This window comes from Aquarana catesbeiana, linkage group LG04 (genome assembly GCF_042186555.1).
Source record: "Aquarana catesbeiana isolate 2022-GZ linkage group LG04, ASM4218655v1, whole genome shotgun sequence".
NCBI classification, from domain to species: Eukaryota; Metazoa; Chordata; class Amphibia; order Anura; family Ranidae; genus Aquarana; species Aquarana catesbeiana.
In genome coordinates, this window is record NC_133327.1 from 655,542,452 (window position 1) to 655,565,531 (window position 23,080).

The following is a 23,080-nucleotide window of genomic DNA, read 5'->3' on the forward strand; positions in this document are numbered from 1 at the left end:
TCACTGAACAAGAAAGTTAGGAATGAAAATCTCATGTGAAATTCTATAGCATGTGCTACAAAGGCTGCCAAATCAAATGTCATCCGGCAGAGGATACACTTTTTTCACACTGGCATCCTTATATAATAAGTCTGACGGCTACAAAAAAAAATAAAAAAGATTTGTTTTTTTTTTTACAAGTTTATTAAAGAAAATCTTTTTAGCCCTCACCTGATACTGTTCAAGTAATCAAAGACCTATGATTATTGATTAATTGTGAATAGATCAGGTCTTTAGTTCAATAAGCTCCAGCAAGGTCATTTAATTTTTTTTTTGACAATATATTATTATTAAAGTGTTACTAAACCCAGGACCCGGAATTCTCTATATCTGGTCTCCCACAGTACACAGAACATGGAAATGCAATTATTTTAGTAAATATAAACTGCTAAATACCTTTTCTCATCAGCAGCTCGAGCAGTCTTGTGACTTCTATCAGTGTCTGGTTAAAACTAGTAGGAGGAGTTTTTATTCTACTCTGATTGTCCAATGAGGCTGCAGGATCCCTGACCCTCTGTCTGGACAGTTTGGCCCTGTGCTGATTACATGCACCCTCCCAAGAAAAAAAAACCTCAACATTTCTTACAAATAAATATGTGAAAAGTGTGGAGGGCATTTGTATAGTCAAAACTTTGTAGAACCGCCTTTCACTACAATTACAGCTGCAAGTCCTTTTGGGGATGTCTCTACCAGCTTTGCGCATCTAGAGAGTGACATTTTTGACCATTCTTCTTTGCAAGCTCTGTCAGATTGGATGGAGGACGTCTGACCAGCAATTTTAAAGTCTTGCCACAGATTCTCAATTGGATTTAATTCTAACACATGAATTTGCTTTGATCTAAACCATTCCATTGTAGCTCTGGCTGTATGTTTAGGGTCGTTGTCCTGCTGGAAGGTGAACCTTCATCCCAGTCTCAAGTCTTTTGCAGACTAACAGGTTTTCTTCTAAGATTGCCCTGTATTTGGCTCCATCCATCTTCCCATCAACTCTGACCAGCTTCCCTGTCCCTGATGAAGAAAAGCATTACCAAAACATGATACTGTCACCACCATGTTTCACGGTGGGGATGGTGTGTTCAGGGTGATGTGCAGTGTTAGTTTTCCGCCACACATAGCGTTTTGCTTTTATGCCAAAAACTTCAATCTTGGTCTCATCTGACCAGAGCACCTTCGTCCACATGTTTGCTGTGTCCCCCACTTCTTATGCCTTTCTTTCAACAATTGGCTTTCTTCTTGCCACTGGAAAAAATGAATGTCTGGATAGCCGCACTCCAAATATTCACCTTTATTGAAAAGTTAAAACCAAGGCATCATAGGTAAGTACAGACTAACTGCAATGCTTCTAAATTTCTTCTTGCCACTCTTCAATAAAGTCCAGATTTGTGGAGAGCACAACTCAGGCTGGGTTCACACTGGTCCGACAAACGCTCCGACATTGGGAGCTCATGTCGCATGATGTGTGAAATTTAATGTTTCCCTATGGGAGCCGTCCTAACTGGTCCGACACAAGTCGTTCCGACTTTAGAAATGCTCCCTGTACTACTTTGGTCCGACTTTGATCCTACTTCAGTCTATTGACTATCATTGAAGTCGGATCAAAGTCGGATTGCCGTCTTGCATGATCCGACTTTGGCACGCGACTTGTGCTCAGATGTTCTTGAGGGGGAACTCCGCGCCAAATTTTAAATAAAAAACCGGCATGGGTTCCCCCTCCAAGAGCATACCAGGCCCTTGGGTCTGGTATGGACCTTGAGGGGAACCCCCTACGCCGATAAAAACGGCGTGGGGGTCCCCCCCAATCCATACCAGACCCTTATCCGAGCACGCAGCCCGGCCGGACAGGAATGGGGGTGGGGACGAGCGAGCGCCCCCCCCCCCTCCTGAGCCGTACCAGGCCGCATGCCCTCAACATGGGGGGTTGGTGCTTTGGGGGAGGGGGCGCGCTGCGGCCCCCCACCCCAAAGCACCTTGTCCCCATGTTGATGAGGACAAGGGCCTCTTCCCGACAACCCTGGCCGTTGGTTGTCGGGGTCTGCGGGCGGGGGGCTTATCGGAATCCGGGAGCCCCCTTTAATAAGGGAGCCCCCAGATCCCGGCCCCCCACCCTATGTGAATGAGTATGGGGTACAGCGTACCCCTACCCATTCACCTAGGAAAAAAGTGTCAATTTAAAAAAAAAACACTACACAGATTTTTAAAGCATTTTATTAGACAGCTCCGGGGGTCTTCTTCCGACTTCGGGGGTCTCTCCGGTTCTTCTCCACGCTCTCCGGATCTTCTGCCGGGCTCCTCCGCTCTCTTCTGCTCTTTTGCCGCTCTTTTGCTAAAGCGGAGGAGCCCGGTCTTCAATCTTCTGCCTTCTGCCTTCTGCCTTCTGCCCTCTTCTCCTGATGTTGACACGACGCTCTCTGGGGCTAGAATGCTCTCTGTGCGCTCTGCTCTGACTTATATAGGCGGTGACCCCGCCCCCTTATGCCGTCACAGTCCCTGGGCATGCTGGGACTGTGACGTTTTAGGGCATTCTAGCCCCAGAGAGCGTCGTGTCAACATCAGGAGAAGAGGGCAGAAGGCAGAAGGCAGAAGGCAGAAGATTGAAGACCGGGCTCCTCCGCTTTAGCAAAAGAGCGGCAAAAGAGCAGAAGAGAGCGGAGGAGCCCGGCAGAAGATCCGGAGAGCGTGGAGAAGAACCGGAGAGACCCCCGAAGTCGGAAGAAGACCCCCGGAGCTGTCTAATAAAATGCTTTAAAAACCTGTGTAGTGTTTTTTTTTAAATTGACACTTTTTTCCTAGGTGAATGGGTAGGGGTACGCTGTACCCCATACTCATTCACATAGGGTGGGGGGCCGGGATCTGGGGGCTCCCTTATTAAAGGGGGCTCCCGGATTCCGATAAGCCCCCCGCCCGCAGACCCCGACAACCAACGGCCAGGGTTGTCGGGAAGAGGCCCTTGTCCTCATCGACATGGGGACAAGGTGCTTTGGGGTGGGGGGGCCGCAGCGCGCCCCCCTCCCCCAAGGCACCACCCCCCATGTTGAGGGCATGCGGCCTGGTACGGTTCAGGAGGGGGGGGGGCGCTCGCTCGTCCCCACCCCCATTCCTGTCCGGCCGGGCTGCGTGCTCGGATAAGGGTCTGGTATGGATTGGGGGCGACCCCCCACGCCGTTTTTTTCGGCGTAGGGGGTTCCCCTCAAGGTCCATACCAGACCCAAGGGCCTGGTATGCCTCTGGAGGGGGAACCCATGCCGGTTTTTTATTTAAAATTTGGCGCGGAGTTCCCCCCTAAAGATTCATACCAAACACGGTGCCGGCATTGGCGGGGATCCAAGTCGGATCCCCGTTCATTGAAAGTCGGACACATGCCGGCTTCATGTCGCAGGGCAAAGTCGGATCCAAAGTAGGACGGCTGTCGTGTCGCACCAGTGTGAACCCAGCCTAATAGTTGTCCTGTGGACAGATTCTCCCACCTGAGCTGTGGATCTCTGCAGCTCCTCCAGAGTTACCATGGGCCTCTTGGCTGCTTCTCTGATTAATGCTCTCCTTGCCGGCCTGTCAGTTTAGGTGGATGGCCATGTCTTGGTAGGTTTGCAGTTGTGCCATACTCTTTCCATTTTCGGATGATGGATTGAACAGTGCTCCCTGAGATGTTCAAAGCTTGGGATATTTTTTTATTACCTAACGCTGCTTTACAATTCTCTACAACATTATCCCTGACCTGTCTGGTGTGTTTCTTGGCCTTCATGATGCGGTTTGTTCACTAAGGTTCTCTAACAAACCTCTGAGGGCTTCACAGAACAGATTTATTTATACTGAGCTTAAATTACACACAGGAAGACTCTATTTACTAATTAGGTGACTTCTGAAGGCAATTGGTTCCACTAGATTTTAGTTAGGGGTATCAGAATAAAGGGGGCTGAATAAATGCACGCCACCCTTTTCACATATTTGTAAAAATGTTGAAAACCATTTATTATTTTCCTTAAACTTCACAATTATGTGACACTTTGTGTTGGACTATCACATAAAATCTCAATAAAATACATTTACGTTTTTAGTTACATGACGAAATGTGGAAAATGTCAAGGGGTATGTACACTTTTTCAAGGCACTGTACTTAACCACTTAAGGACCGGGCCTATTTTTTCTAAGTTAAAATCATTTTTTTTGCTAGAAAATTACTTGGAAAAAAAATATATAACGTTTGGGGGTTCTAACACCCTAGAGCAGCGATGGCGAACCTTGGCAACTAGGATGTTTTGGAATTACATTTCCCATGATGCTCATGCACGCTGCAGTGTAGTTGAGCTTCATGGGAAATGTAGTTCCAAATCACCTGGGGTGCCAAGGTTCGCCATCACTGCCCTAGAGAATAAAATGGCAGTCGTTGCAATACTTTCTGTCACACCGCATTTGCGCAGCAGTCTTACAAGTGCACTTTTTCTGGAAAAAAATACACATTTCGGAATTAAAAAATAAGACAACCCACCTTCTCCCAGTATCGTCAGCACCTATATTTGCTAAGCCTTCATCAAGACGACTTGAAGAACAGGAGTAGGAGGAGTAACCTCAAATTAAGGGGCATTCCAGAGGCAACATCTCCCCATGACCTCCGGGTAACAATAACCGTGATTCTTAATCCTGTCCTGGATAAGGAACCAAATGCAGAATTGGAACTCGATAGGGTTCACAGAATCCAAGGTCCGGTTACCCTAGGGGATGGTCGGCAACGCGATACCTTGTGTAGGGTACAATTCTATATCATTAAAGAAGAATTTCTACGTAGAGTATGGAGCAGGGGTCCAATAGACTTTGATGGAGCAACGGTCAAAATTCTTCCTGATCTTTCCAAGCATACCTTACAACTTTGCAGGAATCTGAAACCACTCCTGGAGAAAATCTGTGAGGCTGAAGCCACCTACCACTGGGGATGCCCATTTCATCCGTCTGTTCAGAAAAGGGGACGTTCCATGACGCTTCGCATCCCCTCTCTGCTACCAGACCTGTTTGCCCTGTTGGAGATTCCCCCCATTCCTGTCATGGATTGGACTGCCTTGAACATGTCCCCGGTGCCCCCTCCAAGGCCACAGAGGTCCAGAGCAACATCATCACGGTGAAATACCCAGAGAAATGCCAGCTCGGATCCCCGGGGAAGGGAACAGTGAAAGCTCTACTTATGGAGGTCCTGCTTGGGCTTGCTGGCCCCCTACTCTTCCACATTTTATCTTATTTCAGGTCTCCTAGTGATCGAGTGCTAATGTCTAGTGAAGATCGCTACCTCTGCAGTCATTCTGGCTCCTTGATCTGAGCTCCTAACGGTTCTTTAGACTTTGCAAGAATTTGAGCATTTTCACTACTTTATGTTGCTTTTATGTTTTTGAATCATATCTATATTTTCTTTTTCCCCTACAGTTGGAAGTACTTATATAGGCCGCATAATTTGTACGTTTTGTTTTTTTCTTTCTGTGGTGGTTTTTTATTTAAATTTTTTTTTTGTTTTCTTGGTTATTACAAAGGCCGTTATAAAAGGGCTAATACCTTCTATATAAATGATAACTCACAGCTTGAGCGCCTTCTCCATTTGCGCCCATGTAACTAAGTGCTTTTATCACCTCAGTGGAAAGAAAAGACAAACATGTAAATAGAACAAATCTTTCTCCGGCTGAAGAAGGTAATGGGGATGTCCTATGTTGTTTGTTGATATGGTTCCTAGCATATATGTACGAATGGCTATGAGTGGTTGCCTTGCGGCTGTAAGGCAGCTGCTTATGCTAGCTTGTGGGGCTTCACAAGTATAGTTTCAAAGCTTTCTCACCATGATATCCACTGGGTCCGTTAATTTGATCTTGGTGGGCTACCTCGCCATTGTCTGCTCCTTCAAGTCTAGGGTGGTGGTGGGAACAGAATGCGATATATATGGTTGTTTGCGGTGGGAATTTGTGCGTCTCCCCCTCACTGGGTGCGTACTACTTCCCCCACATTGGTTTTGCCTCCTCCGGTGCTCCCCTTATTGGTTATTATCGTTAGGGGACCACCAGGGATGGTAGGCTCGTTTGGAGGTAAGTTTAGATTCTGCTACTTTGCATTTAATTTTAGCTTTCCAGTGTCTGCTTTTGTCCTTTTGTTCGCTTTGTCTCTCCTCCAAATTTCTCTATTCCCTTTCCCACTTCACAACACCCCCCCCCCTTTTTTTTCTCTCTTTCCCCTCCTCTCTCTTTTCTCCTCATCTTCACACTCAGTCCCCCCTTTTAATGCATGACAGAATGACCTCTCATCGCTGTATTTCCCTGAACGCTAAGGGGCTGAACGTTCCAGAGAAGAGAGCTACATTACTACATGAATTATGGTGTCTTAGAGCACAAGTCCCACTTTCAGATAGAAAAGTCCCCTAGATTTTCAAATTTTAGGTTCCCTCTGATCTACCACAGCACTACCCCAAATTCTAAATCAAGAAGTATCCCGTTTTCCAGAGCGGTGGCCTGGACTTTTTTTTTTCTGGTCGACCAGAAAATTGACCCTAAGGGACGATAGCTGCTGACTTTTAAAACATGGACACTTACCTGTCCAGGGCGCCCGCGATGTCGGCACCCGAGGCCGAACCGTCTCTCCGTCCTCGGGTGCTGCCACCTCCATCTTCGGTAAGGGAATCAGGAAGTGAAGCCGTGCGGCTTCACTTCCCGGTTCCCTATTGCGCATGCGCGAGTCGCGTAGCGCAATACGGATGGTCCCTGCTGCCTCTGGGACCCGTGTGTTTCCCAGCAGGCAGCGGGGAGGGCGCAGGAAGTGGCGTAAATAACTGCAGATTCTGCGGCTATCTATGCCGGAAGTGGGTACAGATACCTGTAATTTACAGGTATCTGTACCCCCCTCCCCCTGAAATGTGCCAACTGTGTCACCAGAGGGGGGAGGAATCTGATGAGTGGAAGTTCCACTTTTGGGTGGAACTCCACTTTAATATTGAAGGGTGACTGGGAACAGTTACCCTGGCTTTGGTCTACTTGCCTAACCATGGCCAACTGACCTATCTGGAAGACATACTGAATATCCTCCAGACTTTCATGGAAGAAGCTGTGATCCTAGGGGGAGATCTGAATATTGCCCTCGACCCTCTGCTAGATACAGGTCCGTCTCTCATCTTTCCTACCCCTACCTCTGAGTCAAAAAGGCTCTGTCGTCTCTCAGATTGGTTGATGCGTGGCAGATTCTTCACCCTAATGTCCGAGACTATACTTTTTACTCCCCACCCCCCGTGACAGTTACTCTAGGATAGATTACCTTTTAGTATCCCAATCTTTGCTTCCGGGGGTTACTCGAGCTACAATAGCCACACAAACCATTTCGGACCATGCTCCTGTCATTTTAGATTTAAAGAATGAAGAATGAGTCTCTAGTGCAGGAAGGTCCTATCCAGCAAGAACTCTCCCAGACATTGGCACAAATCTTTCAAGAGAATGACAGGGACGATGATTTCCCACTTACACAATGGGAATCACACAAATGTGTGATGTGGGGAAAATTGATCCAGAAAGCAACAGCGCTAAAAAAAAATAGATTAGCACTATTCCAAAAACAGCTTGACCTAGTAGCAAGTCTAGAGAGAATACACAAAAAGTCTCTTTCTCAAGCTGTGGTGGTAGATCTTCGTCTGAAGCGTAAAAGACTCGCATAAATGCTTCTCCATGATACCAAAACTAAGCTTCATAGAGTTCGGCATGCATTCTATGAACAGGGTAATAAGCCAGGAAGATTATTGGATCGCTCTCTTCGGGAACTAGCCCTCAGGAACTATATTCCCTTTGTTGACAAAGGGTTAGGCCAATGCAGCCACACCTCACGGGAAATTGTGGATACTTTTCGTTCTTATTATACCGCTCTTCATAACCTCAATGCTCCCATGACCTTTACCCAAACACCAAATTCGCTCATATGTTACTGATTCTGGACTTCCTATGTTGTCAGTTGACCAAACTGACCAGCTTAATGTCCCATTGACCACTGATGAATTCTTAATGGCAGTTAAATCCCTTAAATCACATAAGGCTCCGGGACCAGATGGCTTTACTGGGGCATACTATAAAGCCTCCCCCGCCCATTCTAGCTCCCAGGTTCGTTTCAGCCTTCAATTCGATCCTTGAGGGCCATAATCTTCCATTAGACTCTTTGAGAGCTCATATTTCAGTTATTCCGAAGGATGGTAAAGACCCCTCCCAATGCATAAATTATTGACCTATCTCGTTGTTAAATACGGATCTAAAGATTTTCCTCAAAATCCTATCTCTTTGTTTGTTGCCTCTCCTCCAGGAAATGGTCCACCCTGATCAAGTGGGTTTTATGCCTTCCAAAGAAGCCAAGGACAGCACTACTAGGGTATACTGAATGCTGTTCACCTGGCCCATACACGAAAGATTCCCTTATGTCTGCTCTCTACAGATGCTGAGAAGGCCTTTGACGGGGGGTGGACTGGCTTTTCCTGAAGGAGATGCTTAGCCATAAAGGAGTGGGTTCTAACTTTCTTACCTGGATCGATGCAATTTATTCCAACCCGACAGCCGCCGTGCGTACTAATGAGGTGACCATAGCATATTTTCCGTTGTCTAATATCACCCGTCAGGGGTGTTCCCTATCTCCCCTTATATTCTTCCTGTCCTTAGAGCCTTTCTTGTATTGTATACGCCGGAATCAGGAAGTGAGGGGTATCCAGGGGGGACCTGTTGAACAAAAGGCGGCAACGTTTGCTGACGACCTGATTTTTTTTGTTATTTCCCCAGAGACCACGCCCCTGAACCTTTTGAAAGAATTTCAACGCTATGGTGCTCTCTCGAACTTTAAAATAAATACGCATAAATCAGAGCTTTTGAATGTCTCCCTGTCCACAAGAGCCAATGCCCTTCGTTCGTCCTTTTCTTTCTCATGGGCTACTTCTTCTATCACTTATTTGGGCACTAAAATTACCTCTACCCTGGATAAGATTTTCGAGGCGAACTTCTCCCCCATCCTACGCCAAATAACGGAAGACCTGCGTAAATGGACTGTTAACTCTCACTCCTGGATGGGCAGAAGCGCAATTCTCAAGATGAACACCATGCCCCGGCTTCTATACCTATTCCAGACACTACCTATTGTGATTCCTGTGTCTTTTCTTGGAAAAGTGCGGAGTACCTTAATCCGATTTGTATGGGCTAAATCCCATCCTCATCTCTTACATTCTTACCTATCACTGCCGAAGATATATGGAAGAATGGCCTTTCCAGATCCTCTTCGCTATTTTCACATGGTACATTTGGCTAGAGCACTGTCCTGGTGTAGAGATTAAGGACTCAAACAATGGCTTGATCTCAAACAATGTTCCACTGCCATCCCACTACAATGACTTCCATGATTTGGTCTCTCTAAATTGCAGGACCTTAATAATTAACCTCTGATAGGGGCTACTTGGGGGGTTCTAAAAGAGTGTAGGATTGCCTCTATCCCAGACTCCATCCTCTCCAGCCTATATCCAGTTATTGGGAACTCTAGTTTTCTCCCAGGGTTAACAGATGTGAGATTTAAGCAACTGATTTTCCGTGGCATCCACCGACTTTGCGATTTTATGTCTTAGGGGGCGATTAAAGGCTCCATCGGTTATTCTGAATATGTTCTCGCCGCCTTTAGAGGACTGGTGGCTACAGCAACTTGTTCACTTTCTCAATACCCTATCTTGTCGTAGAATCAACAACCGCCCTAATACTTCCTTTGAGGATCTCTGTTTGATCCCAGACCCCACATCATATGCGGTGTCTGATACCTATAAACTTCTAAGCCGACTGGTTGATTCTTTTGTACCTCCGTATCTACTAAAGTGGGAACGAGATTTGGGCAGAGAGTTTTCGGCAAAACAGAGTGACTATATTATGTACTTTGCTCACCACTCCTCCAGGGCAAGCAAATACCAAGAATTGGGGTATAAAATATTTACCCGATGGTACAGGGTTCCATCCCTTTTGGGAAAGCTCTACCCTGCATCGACGAATACTTGCTGGCGTTGCAAGGAGGAGGAAGGATCAATCTTACGTATGTTTTGGTCCTGTAGTAAGCTGGTCTCAGGTTAAAGGGAATATCAAACAGTTGATGGATGTTGATTTGGGGGGTGACCCATCCAGGTATCTTCTGCACCACTCACCACACAACACTTTTCTAGGAAACGATATAAAAATTCTCTGGTGATCCAATTGGTGAATGCTGCCCAGGCATGCATACCGCTTCTCTGGAAACTGGATACGTCCCCATCAGTCTCCATGTGGTTTACAAAAATTAATGAAATTTACTCCACGGAAAATATCACGGCCTCGCTTCAGTGTAAAGAGGAAAGATTCAAACGTAGGTTCTTCTGGACTCAGTTTACTTGCTCAAGCGAATATGCCTTTGAGTTACAGAGGTCTAGGGCTAGAATTATTGCTCGTTTTTTGTTCACTTTTTTTTTTTTTTTAGACTGTTACATAGTTGCATTTAAAAAAAAAAAAAATATATATATATATATATATATATATGTCAGTTGTATTCCTATTACAAGGAATGTAAACATCCCTTGTAATAGAAAAAAGGACCATAGGAGTGCAGTTCGTTCTGCACTCCTGTGACTCGTTTTCAACAGACTGCTGAAGCCCGCTGACATCATAGAGCCAGTCCAAGCTCGGGAAAGATCGTAACCATATGGTCGGGATCCTCCCACATGCCTGGACCAGCACCCGGCTCAGCCTCTCAGCGAGCCGCTGAGAGCCTGAGCTGGCCACTCCTGCCCCTTCCACGGCCCAGCGCTCCAGTGAATGCGGGGGGTAGCAGAGAGCCACTGACATTTCACCAGCTCTCTGCACAGGGAGCTCTGAGAACAGAGCGATTGGCGGGGAACAAATGCAGCATCCACCTAGGTAAGCATGATTTTGAAAAAAAAAAAAACATTACCATACTTCTCTTTAAACTAACAAACTGACTGAGTGACAAAAGCCTAACTAATAAACTATACACAATATATATAAAATAGGGAACACAGATAAACAAGGTAAACCGCAGATGCAGGGAGTAAATGGGACGGGGGAGCCAGGACTGGGATCAGGAACAAGGGGAGCAGATAGGAGGCAGCAGGGTACAGGATGCAGGCAAGAGCACGATCAGGGTCAGAACAAATCGCACACAGTATTGGCAGCAAAACACTGCAGTGAGAAGCACTGGTAGGGGAGGGCCTACATATCCTCCCAGCAGCCAGCATCAGGTGAAAACTGATTACTGGAAACTGATTACTGGAATCTGCTGGGAGACACCTGCTGGTGGACACTGGAATTACAACACAGGGAACACAGTGCCACCAGCAGGTGATCCATATCCTGATATTTCCAATCTATTTTATAATGCTAGCAGCATAGGTATTAAAAATAGTTCATGTGGACTGAGAGAGTTCCACTTTAAGCCTTATAATGCCCAGGCTTCTGTATTTAATTCACAATCTGCTGTAGTGCCCCCCATTCTTACAGAGAAACTATAATAGTTCCCTATAAGAATGGTGGGCACCACAGTAATTTGTGAATGCAATAGAGAAGCCCGGGCATTGTAAGGCTTAACTGCATTCCGGCTTTATTATAATAGAAATGCCACTTGATATTAAAACTAGAATATAATCAACAGTAATCACTATAAAGGGAAAAAAAATACCACTAAAAGAAAAAAAAATGCAGAATTTCAATTAAAGAACAAATCCCAAGTAATGATTTATTTGCAGTAAAAGATCTGCGTCTAGAATATGAACCGTGTTGTCGCTTACGTGGAATCTCATCAAACTCGGTAATACTGAGGTCATGTCTGAGGTGAGCAGTCTGAGAAAAACAACTCCTCAGTATAAGCGAATACTGCAAACTAATGAGTCAATACTATTAACACCTGCACATTAAATGTATTTCAGCTGGCAGCCTTCCCAGAAAGAGCCTGAAATGTAATATAGTGAGCAGAAAAAAAAAAAAAAATAGATTCTGAAGTCTAATTAGAAAGCTTTCTTTTGTGTGAGTCTTGGGCTAAAATGTTTGCCACTGCAACCAAACCTAATGCTTTGAGCCGACTTGGCACCCACTTGAAAAGGTGATGGGTCCTGACACCAGAAACACTCCAATATGCCAAGAGACGTGAGGATGAGGAGAGAGCAGGAAGACCCACAAAGGGTCACGGATAAAGCAGAAAGGATCTGGGCTCCATTTCAGCGTCTGCATTAGTCAGGCCATTGTGACCCTCGCTTCTCACCTGTCAATGTACTCCTCTGGTCCCCTTAACGTGAAGCTAAACCATATATTTGTACCAACCTCACCATGACCTTAATGGAAACAGACTGGGTGAGGATGTGTGGCCAGTTAAGGAAGCTTTCGAATGTTGCACTGTTACTTTAACCACTTGCCACTCAGGCCAATTCTGACATTTCTCTCATACATGTAAAAAAAACATAATTTTTTTGCTAAAAAAAAAAAAAAAACTGACATATTTAGGCAGATACCCTAGAGCAGAGACGGCAAACCTTGGCACTCCAGATTTTTTTGAAACTACATTTCCCATGATGCTCATGCACTCTGCAATTCAGTTGAGCATCATGGGAAAGGTAGTTCCAAAACATACATCTGGGGTGCCAAGGTTCGCCATCACTGCCCTAGACAATAGAATGGTTGGGTGTTGCAATATTTTATGTCACACCATTTTGCACAGCGGTTTCTCCAATTTTTTAGGGAAAAAATTAAAATGTATTGAATTTTAGTGCACACAAACACAATATAATAACCATTTTTTTTGTAAAACATAGAAGATGATGTTACACAGAGTAAATACAGTGCCTTGAAAAAGTATTCATACCCCTTGAATTTTTCCACGTTTTGTCATGTTACAACCAAAAAATGTAAATGTACTTTAATCTGGATTTTATGTGATAGGCCAACACAAAGTGGCACATAATTGTGAAGTGGAAGGAAAATGATACAAATAAATATGTGAAACGTTTGTTGTGCATTTGTATACCCCTGACTAAAATCTAGTGGAACCAATTGCCTTCAGAAGTCAGCTAATTAGTAAATAGAGTCCATTTGTGTGTAATTTAATCTCAGTATAAATACAGCTGTTCTGTGAAGCCCTCAGAGGTTTGTTAGAGAACCCTAGTGAACAAACAGCATCATGAAGGCCAAGGAACACACCAGACAGGTCAGGAATAAAGTTGTGGAGAAGTTTAAAGCAGGGTTAGGTTATAAAAAAATATCGCAAGCTTTGAACATCTTACAGAGCACTGTTCAATCCATCATCTGAACACGAAAAGAGTATGGCACAACTGCAAACCTACCAAGACATGGCCGTCCACCTAAACTGACAGGCCGGGCAAGGAGAACATTAATCAGAGAAGCAGCCAAGAGGCCCATGGTAACTCTGGAGGAGATGCAGAGATCCACAGCTCAGGTGGGAGAATCTGTCCACAGGACAACTATTAGTTGTGCACTCCACAAATCTGGCCTTTATGGAAGAGTGGCAAGAAGAAAGCCATTGTTGAAAGAAAGCCATAAAAAAAAATCCAGTTTGCGAGAAGCCATGTGGGGGACACAGCAAACATGCGGAAGAAGGTGCTCTGGTCAGATCAAGATTGAAATTTTTGGCCTAAAAGCAAAATGCTATCTGTGGTGGAAAACTAACACTGCACATCACCCTGAACACACCATCCCCACTGTGAAACATGGTGGTGGCAGCATCATGTTGTGTGGATGCTTTTCTTCAGCAGGGACAGGGAAGCTGGTCAGAGTTGATGGGAAGATGGATGGAGCCAAATACAGGGCAATATTAGAAGAAAACATGTTAGAGTCTGCAAGAGACTTGAGACTGGGGCGGAGATTCACCTTCCAGCAGGACAACGACCCTAAACATACAGCCAGAGCTGCAATGAAATGGTTTAGATCAAAGCATATTCATGTGTTAGAAGTCAAAGTCCAGACCTAAGTCCTGGTTCACACCTATGCATTTTTTTAGTGCATTTTCAGTTTTCCAGAACACAGTACAGTCCATTTAACATGGTTGGATTCCTTTGGATGTAGTTCACACCTGTGCATTTTATGGAAAGGGTCATGTTTTTTTTTTTTCTGGTTTTTGATTCCACAGACTTGTATTGAAAAAAAACACAAAATGCACCTGCAATATGCAAACTGCAACCTGCATAAGTGTGAATCAGACCTAAATCCAATTGATAATCTGTGGCAAGACTTGAAAATTGCTGTTCGCAGACGCTTGCCCTCCAATCTGACAGAACGTGAGCTATTTTACAAAGAAAAATGGGCAAAAATGTCACTCTCTAGATGCGCAAAGCTGGTATAGACATCCCCAAAAAGACTTGCAGCTGTAATTGCAGTGAAAGGCGGTTCTACAAAGTATTGACTCAGGGGGGCTGAATACAAATGTACACCACACTTTTCACATATTTATTTGCAAAAAATTTTGAAAACCATTTATCATTTTCCTTCCACTTCACAATTATGTGCCACTTTGTGTTGGTCTATCACATAAAATCCCAATAAAATACATTTATGTTTTTGGTTGTAACATGACAAAATGTGGAAAATCTCAAGGGGTATGAATACTTTTTCAAGGCACTGTAGATACCTATAATTGTATACGCCCATGGAAGGCACCAAACTACAGTACCTTAGACTGCATTCACATCTCTGTGTTCCGAATCGCCGCAATTCTGCTCGCGATTCACAATAGCGGAAAACCGTGAGACGCCCATGCGCTCCCTGTCAACTTCAATAGCACCCCAAATGCGGCGCGATTTTCCCACAATTCTTCAGGCGTCAATCGCGGTAAAATCGTCCGAACAGAATCGCAGGACGCCTGTCGCCCAAAAGAAGTACATGAGCTTCTTTTGGGCGACCCGCGATTCTATTTGCGTGATTTTACCGCGATTGTCGCCCCCATACGCCAAGATGTGAATGGAGCCCAACAGTTTCCATAGGCGATGCTTTAAAAGGTAACCAGTTTAGAGCTACAGAGGAGGTCTGGCACTAGAAATATTGCTGTCGCTCTGATATTTGCGGCAATACCTTACATGTGTGATACGATTGCTGTTTACATAATATGCGCCAGGGACCTACCTGAACATGCGCCTTTGCACATAAACCAAAGGGGACCGGGCACTACTTTTTTTTTTTTTTTTTTAACACAGTACCTTTATTTTTATTTATTTTTTTTTTAATCAACTTTATTGCTATCACAAGGGATGAACAACATCCCTTGTAATACCATTGACTGTGACAGGTGCTCTTTATATTTTTATTTATTAAAGGTACTTCTATAGCGCTGTCAATTTATGCAGCGTTTTACAAATGTATTGCATATTCCCATCAGTCCCTGCCCTCAAGGAGCTTACAATCTCAGGTCCCTAACTCACATTCATACATACACTATATTACCAAAAATATTGGGACACCTGCCTTTACACACTCACACGAACTTTAATGTCATCCCAGTCTTAGTCCATAGGGTTCAATATTGAGTTGGCCCACCCTTGGCAGCTATAACAGCTTCAACTCTTCCGGGAAGGCTGTCTATAAGGTTTAGGAGTGTATCTATGAGAATGTTTGACCATTCTTCCAGAAGCGCATTTGTGAGGTCAGACACTGATGTAAGTAAAGTGAATATTTCCTAAACATCCACCGTTTAGGAGATATTCACTTCTTCTGCAGCTGGTGATGGCACCGGTGTATACGTACTGTTCCGCCGTTCCCATGTGCACATGTGGAAGTGATGTCATCGCGGCTCATCCAGTCAAACAGCGGGAGTCCGCAGACCCAGAAGTCAGACTGAGTGAAGATGGAAGCCCTGTCAGCGGTGACAGCACGCCGCTGGAGGGCTTCATTTTAAGGTCTTTTGCATACTAGCACATTATGACATTATCTTGCAGGGGGCCTGGAAGTTGTTTTTTTTCTCCATTTACTAACACTTTTAGCCCACGTTCACATTGGGCCGATTTAGCATGCGATTTGACAGGTCAAATCGCATGCCAAATCAGCAGATATTGCCGGTGTTCTGCCGAGAAAGTTCCCTTCGGCGGATAAGGACCCCCCTCTACTGCGCAGGCACAGCGCTTGCGCAGTAGGAGCCGACGGAAATAGCCGAATAGAATAGAAATCAGCTGTACACGGCGCCTGTAAGAAGGCCGCTCGCCACGCGTCGGGCACGGCTTCGCTTCGCTCTGCACTTTTTTATTCCCCCTCTAGGTCCACTTGGATGGTGGGGCTTCAACCTGGACCCAGGGCACAGGCGCCGTGTACAGCTGATTGAAGATTTTCATCTTCGGCTATTTTCAGCGGCTCCTAGTCGTTTGTACTGTGCAAGCGCTGCGCCTGCGCAGTAGAAGGGGGTCCTTATCCGCCGGGGGAACTTTCTCGGCAAGACACCAGCAATGAAACCGACAGAATTGGTGTGACGCTGCGGCGCTGCACCGATTCCCAAAAGTAGTTCCTGTACTACTTTCGGCGACTTCAGAGACGATTTGAATAGACATCTGTGCATGAACCCGCATAGATGTTTGTCAAATCGCCCCCTAAGTCGGCCTGCATTGCTGGTTTGAAATTGTGAGTCCAGCTGAACGATTTCTAACCCGCATCAGTGTGAACCGGGGCTTAGTTCCACTTTAAAAAAAAAAAAAAAATAGAAAAAAATTCAGCTCAGGAGGAACCAGTGCACACCGTAATGTCACCATAAAACACAATGAGATGTCCATTGCACTTACTTGGTGGTGTTTAATTCTATTTATATTGCAGGAAAAGTTGTGATATAAATGAAACTTGTCCACATCTTTTACATTTCCTTCTTTTTCCTTTTCCTTGCCTGTAGCTTTAGCCAATGTCGAATTGATAGTGACGTAATTTTGAGTACACCTAAAAGTAAAAAAAAAAAAAAAAAAAAAAAAAAAGAGTTAGCACTATGAAAGTCTATAAGGCTGGTTACTTAGCGTTTGTTTACACTGGTGGCCAGGGGGTGGTAAAAACAGGCAGCTGAGCGTTGGTTGCCCCCAGCTCTGACCGACCAACCACCTAAAGAAGGGCATGCAGCTACTCGCGGCTGAACACATGCTGCGGCCAAGATGCTTTGCTTAGAGGCAAAATTTAAACCACATTTCATATTTGGCAGTCAGGACCACCAAAATGTGACCCGTTTAAGTGTATGGGCGTGTCTTATCAACCCTGCAAGTACATGCAATGCAGGCAGTTGAGGCACAGAGGTTCAGCCTTTTTAGGGTTAAAACAGGACATATTGGGGATCATTCACTAAAACTGGAGAGTGCAAAATCTGGAGCAGCTCTACATAGAAACCAATCAGCTTTCAGGTTTTATTGTTCAAGCTAAATTGAACAAGCTGAAGTTAGAAGCTGATTGGTTACCATACACAGCTGCACCAGATACCAAGCGCTCCAGTATTCGCCTGTCAAACTCACTCTGAAAAGTAATCCACCACAGACAGTTTTTCAGAGAGGTGGCAATGGCTGCCGCATGTGAGAACAAGCCTTAAAAGGTGGAGACTTCATCAGGGAAAAATAAACATTCCATTTTGATCGCACATGTTCACCAAGTTTAGAAAGTTGTGTTCACTTTGAATACACAAATGAGAAATGCGATAGCATGTGATAGGGTGTGGTTGAAGTGAACACAGCTTCACCCTCTTTAATAACCTTAAAGTGATTGCAAAGTCTCAGTTTTAAAAATAAAAAACATGTTATTTGCCTCCTCTGTGTAGCTGATTTTGCACAGAGCAGCTCGGATCCTTCTCTTCTCTGGTCCCTCTTCTGTGCTCCTGGCCCCTCCCTCCTGTCAAGTGCCCCCCCCCCCCACACACACACACACAGCAAGCAGCTTGCTATGGGGGCACCACAACTCCGTGTGTCCATTCAGACACAGAGCTGTTGTACGGCCCCGCCCCTTCTCACACCTAATTGGACAACTGACTTTGATTGACAGCCACAGGAGTCAATGGCACCGCTGCTCAGCCAATCAGGAGCGAAAGTCCCGGACTGCCGAGGGATTCGTGGACATCGCTGGATAGAGATGGGGCTCAGGTATTAGGGGGTGCTGGGGAGGCTGCTGCACACAAAAGGCATTTTAACGTAACCACTTCAGCCCCGGAAGGATTTACCCCCTTAATGACCAGGCCATTTTTTACAATACGGCACTGCGTCGCTTTAACTGACAATTGCGCGGTCATGTGACGCAGTACCCATACAATATTTTTTTTCCACAACACTGGAGCTTTCTTTTGGTTACATTTGATCACCTCTGTGGTTTTTATTTTTTGCGCTATAAACACAAAAAAGACCAACATTTTTGAAAAAAATATAATATTTTTTCTTTTTACTATAATAAATATCCCAAAAATTAAAAAAAAAAAAAAAATCAGTTTAGGCCAATATGTTTTCTTCTACATATTTCTGGTAAAAAAAAAATAAATAAAAAAATAAAAAAGCAATAAGTGTATATTGATTGGTTTGCGCAAAAGTTATAGCGTCTACAAAATAGGGGATAGATTTGTGGCATTTTTATTATAAAAATTTTTTTTTTTACTAGTAATGGCAGTGAGTGATTTTTAGTGAGACTGCGACATTGTGGCGGACAGATTGGACACTTGTTCGGGACCAGTGACATTATTACAGTGATCAGAGCTAAAAATAGCCACTGATTACTGTATAAATGACACTGACAGGGAAGAGGTTAACACTAGGGGGGGGCGATCAAGGGGTTAGATGTTCCCTAGGGAGGTGTTTCTAACTGCGGGGGGGAGGGGACTGACTGGGAGTACACAGAGATCGCTGTTCTCGACCACTAGGAACAGCTGATCTCTCTCTACTTCTCTGTCAGAAGGGGGATCTGTCTGTTTACACTGACAGATCCCCCTGTCGGTGAAGAGAGGCGCTCTCCCGATGGAGTTACCTTGCAGGCGCGCTTTCAAGTCCAGCATTTGCGTCCATAGACACGAATGGCGGACTCGGCCCCGCCCCCCGCTTCATTGGATTTGATTGATAGCAGCGGGAGCCAATGGCTGTGCCGCTATCAATCTATCCAATCAAGAGCCGGGACCCGTAAAACATGGGGGCTGGGGGGCCGGTGACTGCCAGGTGTTTTTTCACCTTAATGCATAGAATGCATTAAGGTGAAAAAACACGAGGGTTTACAACCCCTTTAAGATAAAAAACCTTCTGTGTGTAGCAGCCCCCCCAATTTCTCACCTGAGCCCCTTCTCTCTCCAGCGATGTCCACGATCTCCTCAGCCATCCTGTACACTCCTCCTGATTGGCTGGGACAGAGCAGCGGCGCCATTGGCTCCCGCAGCTGTCAATCAAAGTCAGTCAGCCAAACAGGGGAGAGAGGGGGCAGGGCCAGGTCGGGGCTCCGTGTGTGAATGGATACACGAAGCTCTGACTCGGCTTGGGTGCCCCCTGTACCAAGCTGCTGGCTAAGGGGCACTCAAAGGAGGGAGGGGCCAGGAGCAGCAAAGAGGGACCCGAGAGGAGGAGGATCCCGGCTGCTCTGTACGAAACCAACTGCACAGAGGTGGCAAGTATGATGTGTTATTTAAAAAAAAAAAAAAATAGCCTTTACAATCACTTTAAAGTGTTTGTTACCCCAACACTTCATATTCCTGATATGTGCCTGCTGTACCATGTACTTGTATGAGAAAGTCTCCTGTTCTCTTTGTATTGCTTCCTTTATGTAAAATCCCTGGTGTTCCTGCCAGTCCCTCTGCTTTGCTATTAAAAACTGACCACACCAAGCAGGAGAACACACTGTGGTCAGTTCTCTAGCTGTGCTGGGAACTCCATGTACTCTCCTCCAATGATCAGACTTGTCCTGAGATGCCCCCCGCTGCACACCTATTTACTGGGAAGCTCGGTGTGCTGTGGTTTCTACTCTCCCCGGGTCGTATGCAGCTGAGGACAGAGGGAATGTGATCACTTATAAAAAGAGGGAAAAAAGGAATTTATAATTTTTTTTTGTTTTGCCTTCATTCCTATTTTAAACTGAATGGATTAAAATTACAAGGTGATCGTTTACAATCACTTTAAGAACTTTCCAAATAAGAGAAAAAAAAAAGTGAGAACCGTGCTGCATCTGTAGCCATCCTACTATGTGAATCTGATATTACAACATCAGTGTAAAAACAAAGCTCAACTCCAACCATTTCTAATAGAGTAGGAGAGGGTTAGCAGAATTTAATTTGTGGCTGTGACCCCACTGGAGAGATTTTCCTTCATTTCCTGTCCCTGTGATGCCAGGACAAGAAATAGGGGGGACAAATGTCCCCAGGAATAGGAAAGGAAGGATTCAGAAGGGTCTGAGGATTAGGTATGGCAATTTTTACATAGTTACATTGATCCAGCTTGGACCAGTAAGTATGTATGGTTGTGTTATACCTGTAGCAATGGAAGCTGGAAATCTCAGTACCAGGCACTGCTACTACAGTGATGTCCACTTGCTTCCAGGTCCCATGCTGAATGGCTGGCCCTGCTGCATTGTGAACACAGGACGTTGCTTGGCTTGGGTGCCATTCAGAGAACACAGTGGAGGAGATTTACTAAAACCAGAGAGAGCAAAATATGGTGCAGCTGTGCATGGTAGCCAATCAGCTTCTAACTTCAGCTTGTTCACTTAGCTTTGACAAAAAACCTGGAAGCTGATTGGTTACCATGCACAGCTACACCAGACTTTGCACTCTCCAGGGTTTAGTAAGCCAACCCCTTTGCATCTTACAAATGAAAGCAAAGTATTCTCTGATTGGATGAGGGAGAGGCAGAGTAGCAAAGTCATGATCTCCACCTTGTCCAATCAGAGAGCATGTTGCATTCATTCAGCAAATGGGAAGTGCTCTGTGAATGGCGCCTGTGAAGAGCAAGCAAGCTGTGAAGCCGCTGGACCCGAGACTCGGGAGGAAGCTGCAATTACTGTAGTAGTGGTGCCTGCTAAAGGGATTGCCAACTTCCACGGGGAATATACATACTACTAAGCTGGACCAATAGAACAATGTAAACATTGCCATACCTGGAAATCAGCTTTACAGATGCACAGGTAGAGACTCTCTAGGTTTTGGATCCCTATAACCCCTTTCACACTGAGGAAGTTTTCAGGCACTTTAGTGCTTGAAATAGTCTCTAAATAGCGTCTGAAAACCGCCTCCTATTCATTTCGGTGTGGCTTTTCACACTGGGGCGGTGCGCTTGTGGGACGTTAGGAAAAGTCCTGCAAGCAGAATCTTTGGGGCGGTTTGGGAGCGCTGTATACAGCACGCCTAACCCCACCTCTGCCCACTGGGATGAATAGGCAGCGCTTCGGAAGCACCTGAAAAGCGATTCGGAAGTGCCGCAACACGGGTGTTTTTAACTCCTTCTTTGGGGTTAAAAGCGCCCTGCTAGCTGCTGAAAAGAGCCACTTAAACAGCGATAAAGCACTGCTAAAAGGAGCGGCGCTTTGGCGCCAAGGCGGCCATGGCCTCAGTGAGTAATAGACAGGACACCATGCCCGACAATCTGCAGATGATGGCGGGAGGAATGGCGGGGGGAATGGTGGAGGGAATGGAGGGGGGGGAATGGTGGAGAGAATGGCGGGGGGGAATGGCAGAAGGAATGGCGGGAGGAATAGTGGGGGGGAATGTCGGGAGGAATGGTGGGGGGAAGGAATGGCGGAAGGAATGGTGGGAGGAATGGCGGGGGGGGGGGGAATGGTGGGAGGAATGGTTGGGGAAAGCCGGGAGGAATGGCGGGGGGGAAGGGAATGGCGGGAGGAATGGCGGAAGGAATGGCGGGAGGAATGGCGGGAGGAATGGCGGAAGGAATGGCGGGAGGAATGGCGGGGGGGGGGGAATGGCAGGAGGAATGGTGGGAGGAATGACGGGGGGATTGGTGGGGAGAATAGCGGAAGGAATGGCGGGAGGAATGACAATTTACTCTTACAGGTTTCGAATGTAATCCAGCGTGTCTTTGTCTTTCGCAATCATGTCTGCCAGAATGTGCTGCACTCCCATCTCAATTTCTTGAAGCGTGAATAAACCTTCAACAGAAAAATAAAACATTAAAAAGATGAACTGGTATGCATGTTTGTATATGTATAAAGCAATCATATAATATAGAGCACTGCAAATTACCATAAAGCCAAACTCCAGCATCACCTTCTGTATTGTACAGTAGTACAGGTTCCTCCTCTGTACTGAAATGGATCACTGAGATTTCACTGTACACTGCAAGCTTCTCACAGTGTTCATTAGAAGCTTCAGTAATTCTTCTAGAGTTTGCTTTATTATTTGGTTGGAGGATGTCTAGCTTTCTTCTGCCCTTTTCTCCCCAGCTGAACTGTCTCTTGCCTACAGTGCTGTATAGTGCCGGTGTCTTGCCGAGAATGTTCCCTCGGCGGATAAGTTCCCCCCCTGTAGTGCATACTACTCTCAGCCACCGGAGATAGCCGAAGCTCAAATGCTTCAATCAGCTTTACATGGCGCCTGCGCTCTGGGTCCAGGTTCCTTCCCCACCATCCAAGTGGACCTAGAGGGGGAATCTAAAAGTGCCGATCGCAGCGAGGCCGTGCCCGAAGCGTGGCGAGCGGCCCTCTTACAGGCGCCGTGTACAGCTGATTTTCAGCTGTTCTGCTTCGGCTATTTCCGCCGATACCTACTGCGCAGGCGCAGTAGAGGGGGGAACTTATACGCCGAGCGGAACTTTCTCGGCAGAACACCGGGACAAGGTCAGGTAGATCTCAGAGGAACATGCCAAATTGCACCTCCCCAAAATGTATGAGTATTATGTGTCAGCAAAAATCCCCCCCACAAAAAATGTAATCCGCATGCTTAGCCCTAAGCATCACATTACATGTGAGTCGCACAGGAATCGCACTGCATTCCTGTGCAGATCCCAAGTGATTTTGTGCAGTGCGATTTGAGCCCATCATTTTGTATGGCAGCAACTTGCAGCACTGGAATCAGATCTCATGAGTGTTCATACCCCTGCAATCTAATTTTAGCAAAACGCACTACA

General features: G+C 45.7%; 1 protein-coding gene across 1 annotated transcript in view; it reads right to left on the bottom strand.

The window, feature by feature from the left end:
- The window catches only part of LOC141140930 (S1 RNA-binding domain-containing protein 1-like), a 296,826-nt gene that overhangs the window by 232,788 nt on the left and 40,958 nt on the right, over positions 1 to 23,080 (bottom strand). The window contains exons 9-10 of the mRNA XM_073628483.1: positions 22,007 to 22,103; positions 16,802 to 16,949 (exon numbers count right to left, since the gene is read on the bottom strand). Of these exons, the coding sequence (XP_073484584.1) occupies positions 16,802 to 16,949; positions 22,007 to 22,103 (245 nt within the window). The remainder of the gene's footprint in view (positions 1 to 16,801; positions 16,950 to 22,006; positions 22,104 to 23,080) is intronic.